This window comes from Trachemys scripta, chromosome 1, assembly GCF_013100865.1.
Source record: "Trachemys scripta elegans isolate TJP31775 chromosome 1, CAS_Tse_1.0, whole genome shotgun sequence".
NCBI classification, from domain to species: domain Eukaryota; kingdom Metazoa; phylum Chordata; order Testudines; family Emydidae; genus Trachemys; species Trachemys scripta.
In genome coordinates, this window is record NC_048298.1 from 93,495,493 (window position 1) to 93,504,491 (window position 8,999).

At 45.9% G+C, this 8,999-nt stretch overlaps 1 protein-coding gene across 1 annotated transcript; it reads right to left on the bottom strand.

The window, feature by feature from the left end:
* Window positions 1–353: 353 nt before the first annotated feature.
* Window positions 354–8,313, bottom strand: HMOX1 (heme oxygenase 1). Its single transcript, XM_034777884.1, has 5 exons — window positions 8,154–8,313; window positions 7,689–7,809; window positions 4,049–4,540; window positions 3,283–3,391; window positions 354–1,090 (listed from the first exon to the last, which is right to left on the bottom strand). Exons 1-5 carry the CDS (start codon window positions 8,183–8,185, stop codon window positions 954–956), a joined length of 891 nt encoding a protein of 296 aa, XP_034633775.1. The 5' UTR covers window positions 8,186–8,313; the 3' UTR covers window positions 354–953.
* Between the last annotated feature and the right edge of the window lie 686 nt (window positions 8,314–8,999).

Consider the following 8,999-nt stretch of genomic DNA (forward strand, 5'->3'; position numbering starts at 1 on the left):
CTTTGGGTCACCAACTATTTCCTTTAATGTCAGAGACATTTTATAATTAACAGAACCTCGCTCTTACATAGAGCTTTTCATCCATCAATCTCAAAGTGCTTTATGCAGATGGGTAAGTGTAGTTATCTCCATGGCATAGACAGGTTAAGAGACTTTCCTAAGGTCACACAATGAATTGGTGTCAGAGTTGGGAACAGAGCCCCGATCTGCTAACTCCCCATTCTGTGCCTCATCGTGTCAGTTTTCTGAGCATGCAGCCAGCCCTTCCCAAAGCATTAACAGAACCAGCAAAAGGCACCTCCTTCCTCCCCCAGACCAGATGAGGCACTAACCCCAGGAAACACACAGCAGAGTCATCTTATATTGAGGTTTATTGTTAATGTATAAATTATACAGACAGGACACAAGGACAACACTGTATTTTCAACAACTGCATTCTGCTGTCTCAAAACAAAATTGATCTGAGTCATATTGGGAAAATATGCTATAACGGGCTAATAGCATCATATAAAACAGTCTATAATCAGAGGGGAACCTCATAACGCCACAGAAGCAATCGTTGCTGTGTCAGCCAGCTGTACGAAACACTGAGTGAACAAAGCACCAGTAAGGCTTTTTCCCCAGGCAGCAGGGAAGCTACCAGACCTGTGCTTTACATCTGGGGCTCTTTGCAGGAACTGTCTGAAGTGGCGCCAAGTCCCAGCAATGCCTTTCACGACCTTTCTGATTCTGCCTCAGCTTTTTGGCCAAGTTCAGTCTGTGGGTTAAGAAATGCTCTCAACAGAGATCAGAGAGAATTCACACGAAGCCTTCAGAGTCCTCTGAATCCATTGGAAAAGTGTGAGTGGCACAGCCAAGATCAGAGTGTCCGGGTAGAGGGCAGGATGGATGGCATTAGGGGTGTTAGTTTGAGGAGGGAGCGGCAGGAGGGCAAGGCCTAGAGTCCCTTCTGTTCACATGGCAAACAAGCCCACAGCAACCGTTGTCACTAGGAAGCTGACGACAAGAATCCACCGTACCAGTGGAGTGCTAGGCAGCATGCCTGTGTGCTTCATCAATGTCTTTTCACCTTCTTTCACAGGAGCTGGTCCTAAAAATCAACAGAAATCAAATTTGTAAGAGCAGGAATCAGGCTAGGAAGGGTTTGCTTTTATGTTAGTTTTATATCAATCTCCAAAGATGCACTGATGTTATCCCTGGCACACTAAACTGTAGCCAAAGTGAGCAATCGCACAGGATAATGGTGGAGGGATACACCAGATGTAACCACAAGTGGGTGGGCTAGTGAGATACAAGGTCAGTAGTCAAGTGCCTTCAACCAGTTCAGAGGGGTAGGGTTTGTGGTGTAAATCCTCACATCCCTCCCAGGTGTGTGGTACAGTCTAATAACCCTCACTGCCCTGCAAGTGCACTCAATCTGTTTCCTCCAGGCCAGATGTGCAGGGTGGCCTCCCACTGCTGCAACGTAATGTGTTTTGGTTCCTTTTGCTTTTTGTAAATCTCAAGTTTACCACAATGCCAGGCTCCTGCTGCTTCCTAGGAGCAGCTCAGTGCGCTATGTAGAGAAAGCCTGAGTGTTGGTTAAAGCTTTCTTGGTGAAAAGACTTTCCTGGAGCACCTAAGATTATTTCATCTCCTCCCTGGCCTTGCTTCCTGGAAAGCCCAGGGCCCGAACCTTTCAGACAGACAGTCTCCAGCCTTGTTTTCCCCAGCCAGTCTTCATTCCCTGGCCCTACTTCATGGCCCAATCTTGGCTCTGACTCACAAACCAGCCCTTGCTCCCTCCGTACCCTGCCCCAGTCCACTCTCTTCCCTCTAGGGTCTGCATGAGGGCAGACTATACATAGGACTATATAAGGTTTGCTGAAGCAGGGCTCCTCTCTGTCAGAACTTAGCAGCTCTGCCAGCTGTCAAAAGAGCCTGCGTGAGAGTAATGGCTGCCCCCCACCCTGGTTCAATACTCCCACATAGGGCCCTCCAACTCCTGGCAGTTGCAGAATGCAGGTAAGCACTTCAAAACATTAAAAAAAACCCACTTAGGGTGGAATTTTCAAAAGGTCAACACTGAGTGCTTTTGAGAGTGCCATAAAATTCCATAATGACAAAAGAGGCATTAAAAATGTTTCATGCCATTTCTATGAAAATTACCCCATGGTTGAATGTGTAGCAAGACCTACATACAAGGGTGAAATTGAGAGTAATGTTCCTTATGTTGGAATGAAGGTGGCCCAACTCAATACCATATGAAAGCGTTGCTTGTTTGCTAGTTTCAAAATTCTTAGGTTACAAGGAGAACTCTCAGATAAGTCACTTTCTCCAGTAGAAGTCTGGAAGCAACCTTTGCTACGGAATAGTTACTCTAACCCTGCAATAACGGCATGGTTTGCAATGGCTGGAGAGATCTTTGAACCTCACCATGTCATTCCTGCAATGGCAGCATCTTGTCAGTAGATGGAGCCATTTCAGCTCTAAAGTTAGACTAGAATTCTGATTGGGAAAGTAGCTGCCCTCGGATACTGCAGCTGCAAGATCTCAAGCTGGGCCCAGGGTGATACAAGTAGTTCTGACTTTGCTATATTTCATAGTAAGGAAATGCAGCGGGGACCACACAGCAGCACTATCCCAACACTCAGGAGAAAAAGAATTTTCTCTTTCTTTCCAGAAATATTCACTGACAGCAAGCACGAAAAGTTTCAGTCCAAAAGACAGGAGTTTGGGTAGGTCTTCATGTCAAGGGGGCTTATAATGCAAGTGCCTCCTCAGTCAGGACTGTAGCATCAATCATTACCGTGCTACACTGCGCCCAATCCTGCAGCCTTTACTCATGCAAGTAGTCTCAGTTGGGCCTAATTCTCCTATTGCTTACACCAGTAGATCTCCAGTGAAGCCAATGGAGTTATACTGGTGTAAAACCAGTGAGAGGAACAGGAGAATCAGGCCCATTAATTGTAAACCTTCCTAACAGTCAGTTTCCCCATGTGTGAAAGGGGGATGATGATAGCACTTTGAGACCTACTGGTGAAAAGCACCGTATAAAAGCTGCGTATTTTTATTTCTGCAGAGCTCACAAGATCCCACATGTTTCTGGCCTCCTTTGAAGCTCTCAGCAGGAGTTTCTCACACACACTTCTGCTACACTAGCTAACACTAGTGGAGTGGAAATAGAGACACTCAAGGACAGCTGGAGCCAACTCCTCTTTCTCACCACTCAGTAAGGAAAGGTAAAGGGAATTAAAAGAAAAAAAAGGAAACTCTAAAAATTGGCTTTAGGAAGGTTCTTACCATGCTCATGTGCTCCGCTGGTGCCTCTTGTGCGAAGCTCTGGCTTCTGTTGTGCAGGGTGACCGTTCTCATGGCACTGGGACACCAATTTCTGTAGTTCGTTAAACACCTTGAGAACAAGAAACACACACAATTACTGCACTACCTGGAATGCTGTCTTCTCTCCTCCCCTTCTTACTCCATAAGAGATTTTGGGAACTAGAGAAAGATATCTGGCTCAGCCACTAATCCTGTGTGTCTTTCCTTCTCCAGAAAGGAGTCTACCTTGAACTCCTCTATACTCCTTGCTTGTTTAATAGTATGAAGTGTGTGAAATGTTTTCCCGGGGCAATTCAATAGTAAGCTGTGCCCCAATGCTCATCCTCCAGATCAGAGAGAAAGCAGGGTGTGTGTGTGTTCGTATAGAAGAGAGTTGTAGGGGAGGGAGGGGATGTGTGGAAATACTAGGATAAAGGGATTCCTGATTCTGATTCCTGCCCCCAGAATAAACGCTCATGTTCAAACAAGAGCAGCAAAGGAAGAGCCTGCATTCAAATCCTGGAGAGGATCCATTGCCCAAAGGCAACAAAAGTTTTCTAGTATCCAGTCTCTTGGGAGGCTCATAAAAGCAACTTTCACATAGGAAAAGTTTAGTACAGCTCTCACTACTCCTGACAGCCCATAGCTTTCCTGCAGCTCATCAGTACAAACGCCACCAGGCCTATGTTGAGATAGCAGCTGTACCTTAGGTGGGAGAGGCAGTGGGGAATGCAGGCTAGTTACTCACCTGTATATTCAGCAAGAATGCCCGCTTGGCTTCCTCCAAGACTCTCTTCTTGGTGGCTGGGTCCATCTCGATGGAGTTCATCCGGGAGCGGTACAGCTGCTTGAACTTTGTGGCATTGGACACCCCTTCAAAGGTGAAGAACTCCAGTCCTTCTCCTGTATTGGGTAGGTGGAGAGCTTTCTGGGCAATCTTCTTTAACACCTGCCCACCAGATAGGTCTCCCAGGTACCGAGTGTAGGCATGGGCCACCAGGAGCTCTGGTTCATGCTGGCCCACATAGTGGAGCCTATTCACATATTTCTGAGTGGACTCGGGACATGAGATCTCTTCCCTCCACAGTGGGCCATAGAAATACTCCAAGTCTTCTTGCAGGGCAGTCTTACGGTGCAGTTCAGCTGGGAAGTAAACGGGGATATAGGCCGGGTGATCCTTGTTACGCTCAATCTCCTCCTCCAGAGCAGAGTAGATGTAGTACAGAGAAGTCAGAACCATCTGCAGTAAAAGGGAAGGAATAAGTCAGCAACAGGGTCTCTCGCCTTCCAGCTTCAGGTTAATACAACATATCTGCATATATACACTGTATGTGTTGTACCATATCCCCAACTTCACCAAGACACAGAGGGGTAGCCGTGTTAGTCTGAATCTGTAAAAAGCAACAGAGGGTCCTGTGGCACCTTTAAGACTAACAGAAGTATCGGGAGCATAAGCTTTCGTGGGTAAGAACCTTGCATCTGAAGAAGTGAGGTTCTTACCCACGAAAGCTTATGCTCCCAATACTTCTGTTAGTCTTAAAGGTGCCATAGGACCCTCTGTTGCTTTTCACCAAGAACAGCGTCCTTCACCTTGGGATCATAGAAATTAGAGTGTGAAGAATCCTATTAGGTCACATCTAGTCTATTCCCACACACATACACCGCTCCCCATACAGGAATGATTCCCAAAAGGTACATTCTCAAGTGCACTGTTCAGTTCTGGCTGTCTCAAGAGATTGGGGATCCTATCCCTTTCCTAGGTCTTGACAGAACCTTTTTACTTTATGATCTGTTCATCCAATGGGCAGACCTCTGCTCAGACACCACAGATGTTGGAACTGCAGCCCCTGTCCCTTCAAGATCAGTAAGTAGGATGGCCACTTTCCTTTCACTTTGGCTGCCTCAAGGAGACTAGATAGGAATATCTTTTCAGAGACATTCAGCTAGTAATCCTCAAAAAACACCCACCCACTAAAGCAGCCAAGGTCACTGCTGGCATAAAAGAGGACAGGAAACACAGTCAGGCTACATCTACACTAGAAACTTCAAAGTGCTGCTGCAGGAGCGCTCCCACGGCAGCATTTTGAAGTGTGAGTGTGGTCACGCATGAGCGCTGGGAGAGAGCTCTCCCAGTGCTCCTGGGAATCCACCTCCACGAGGGGAATAGCTCCGAGCGCTCGGAGCCTGGCCACACTAGCGCTTTAAAGCGCTCAAACTTGCTACGCTCGGGGGGTGATTTTTCACACTCCTGAGCCAGCAAATTAGAGTGCTATAAAATGTAAGTGTAGACAAGCCCTGAAAAGGGACTTTGTGAAAAGATCATTGGGAGGTTGTGTGTTTGTTGTGTCTCTATTGCCATATCACATTTTCTCCTCTTACAAGATGCTTTTTCTAACTGCCAGTGCTTCAAACTGGGGTTTGACAGTTAAACTGGGCTCTTTCCTTCTTGTGCATCATCACCAGAAGATTCTGCTGCTCAAATGCTGCCTTCGCTAACACATGTACAATCGCATTGTCTTGACAATCAGGGTGCTCAGGGGTAACTACGGGCAGAATCTGAAGGCAATGTGATATAGATGGCTCAGGCTTGGTTAAAAATTCTGCTGCGGATACAAAAACCAAAGAAACCAATTCACGCTCCCTGATCTGTGTTGTTTCTACAGGGCTGACTGCAATAAATAGTAATCATTCCTACATTCGCCACTACAATCAGCAGCTATTTCTACATAGTCATCTATATATTACAGGGAAGTTAGCAACAGAAATAAAAAGGATTTTAAACATTGACCCCATTAGCCAAATTCCTGGAAAGGTCTGGTAACAGCCTAAGGAAGCTTGGTTACAAAATCGAGGGAAATTGCATGACAAGTTAAGAAAACTTAACTAGAATAGTTGATATTTTCAAAGCTAACTAGAGGCTTTAGTGGAAGTTGTGTGGCTAAATTCTCCAGTTGATTTTGAAAATCTCAGCCCGTCGGCATTACATTTTGGAGCCCATAGTCACTTCTGACTCTCCCTGACAACAGATCACTATCCTCTCATAAACTGTCCTGAATCCCTTGGTCTCAGAGAAATGACTTGTGGGGGAAAGGGGGTGTTACTGCTACCCCACTTTGAAGTTCATTGCCTAGCTAATGCCACATCCTCATTTGCAGGAGTTCAGCACTGCAGTTAGTTTCAGAAACTGGTGGATGATTGACTCATACTAGATCAAATTAACAGCTGTGGCATGACAATCCATGTGTCACATCTTCAAGGCCCTCAGGAATTTCTAGCTCACTTAGCTCTCCTGTTTTTCCTTGTGGCTTTGTTTATTATGTGATTCAGCTGTCGGGAACCCCATTATCTCTCCAGGGTTACACCTAGATATTGTATGATTGTATGATCATTAGGTGGAGGGATAGCTCAGTGGTTTGAGCATTGGCCTGCTAAACCCAGGGTTATAAGTTTAATCCTTGAGGGGGCCACTTAGGGATCTGGGGCAAAATAAGTACTTGGTCCTACTAGTGAAGGCAGGGGGCTGGACTCAATGACCTTTCAAAAGGTCCCTTCCAGTTCTAGGAGATAGGATATCTCCATTTATTTATTTTAATTTAGAAATCAGAGTTACATGTAACTGGTCCTGCTTGAGCTGAGCAAAAAGGGCTCCACAAGGTAATTAGCATTTATTCATTCATTCATTCAACTGGAACAATGATTAGCTCCTGCATATTTGTGAGAGACACTGTTTGCTCAAATCCATGAGCTGTATAGTCATATCCTCCTTGGTCCAGTGCTAAACCAAATGATAATTCTAATATGACAGAGGAAACAACTAGGAACCTTTAGAACCAGAGACTATTCCACTGCCTGTCAGACCTCACTTTTAGGAAATGACTGCCAATATCCAGACTGAATTTTCCTTGTCTCTTTCCCGCTGTTACTTCCACGTATACCCACTTAGATCATTCTAAATAATTCTTCCCCCTCCGTGGTGATTTTAAACCCTTCATATGCTTGTACACAGTATATTTCCATCAATCATCATTTGACTATAAGCAAACACATGGGCGTTTAATTGATTTGTGAGGAAAGATTAAAGCAATTTCTTCAGCCCTTTCATGCAGCCTCAGCAAAGCTAGGCACACCCCTGCTAAGTGTAGCTTCACTCCCCACCCAGAAATGCACAGCTCTGCACCACATTCTGCAACAGGAGTTTGCAAGACATTGAGAGAACCCTGAAATTACTTGGAGCTAGATGCTGGCATGATGAGTGACACAATGATGCTCTGTTGTCATGACCCAAAGATTTTCCCATTCAGGAGCCGACTTGGCTGTTCTGAATTAGACACGAGATGTTCCCTAGAGCCCAGTTTTCCCCTTCCACCCCAGCAGCACTGCAGGGCTACCTTAAACTCCTGGAGTGACACCTGCCCCCTCTGGAAATTCTTCATAAACTCTGTGTTCTCTGCCTGCTCATGCACCTCTTTGGTGGCTTCCTTCAGGGCTTCTGATAGGTCTCCAGGCATGCTGGGAAAGCAGAGGGAAAAAACATCAGCGTCAGAAGCATCTCATCACCCCCTCCAAAATAAAAGCTAGCTCTTTCCCAACGAGTGGGCTGGGGAGAAAAAGCATCCCAGGGTGGTGAGGGCGGGAGTGGGAAAAAGAAGGAGCATCAGCATCCCAAATTCTGCCAGGAGAGGGGGAAGAGATTGTCAATAGAAAGGAGGAGGAAGGGAAAAGGATCCTCCCATTCCCAGTAAAGTAGAGGTGGAGAGCAGCAACCCGAATCCCAACCCAAAGAGTGCGGGGGGGGGGAAGAAATGCCATGCCTTTCTATGGTAATTTCCCGTGAATTGTAGCCCTGCTCTCACCTTTCAGAGCTGTGTGTCTTGGAGCCTTCCATTTCTCTTTTCTTTCCTTGCTTCTCTTTTTCGCTTTTCTGTGGTCTTCCTCTCGCCTTCTCCGCTTTGTCCTCTTTTCTCTCAGGGCTCTGGGAAGCTTCGGAGTTAAGCAGCTCTTCTTCTGCATCCTGCTTTATACTAGGCTCAGATCACGTGAGCAGCCAAACAGCTGACCCTGGTGTAAATGTTGCAACATACACTTTCCTCACTGCCCAACCTCCCTCCCCTCTCCCCTGGGAGGGAGGAGTCTCCTGACCAGTCTTAACAATGAAGCTCAACAACAGGATGTTGAAAGATTTCTCCTTAGAGAAGGCTGGGCATCTTGCCCAGGCTCGTTAACCCTTTTTCTGCCCAGCTGGTAGCACTGAGAACTAAGACGCTCCAGTGTGGACGCTTGGGAGGATTCACTAATGCTTAAGGGGGTCACACTGGGAAATTAATTCAGATTAAAGCAGGGTGTGAATTTAAAGTGCAATGTCTAGTCCTGATTAACTCCTTGTGTTGAGACTGATTCCAGAATAAGGGTGACTTTTTCCAAATTAATTTAATCCATTTTTGGAAGTGGATTAACTAATTCAGAATAAGGCACTCTAATTCCCTGTGTGGATGTTCATATTCTGGAATAAATCACGACTAGGTATTCAGAATAACTCCCCATGTAGACAAGCCCTCAGAGTCTATCTGTACATGTACTCTCTTTCAGATAACATGGAGCTTAGACTTCAAAGAGAAGGGAATAGAAATGATGGTTGGCAGCTTCAAGGGTACTATGTTCCCACACAGTAACTGCTTGGTACATGACACAGAGAAGGTACA

Bases quoted from the DNA above. Each gene is read 5' to 3' on its own strand.
- HMOX1 (XM_034777884.1), bottom strand. From the start codon at position 8,185: ATGGAAGGCTCCAAGACACACAGCTCTGAAAG. The intron at 7,810-8,153 runs GTGAGAGCAGGG...CTGCTTTCCCAG, and splicing joins AAGACACACAGCTCTGAAAG to CATGCCTGGAGACCTATCAG. The intron at 1,091-3,282 runs GTAAGAACCTTC...GTTGATTTTTAG, and splicing joins CAGCGGAGCACATGAGCATG to GACCAGCTCCTGTGAAAGAA.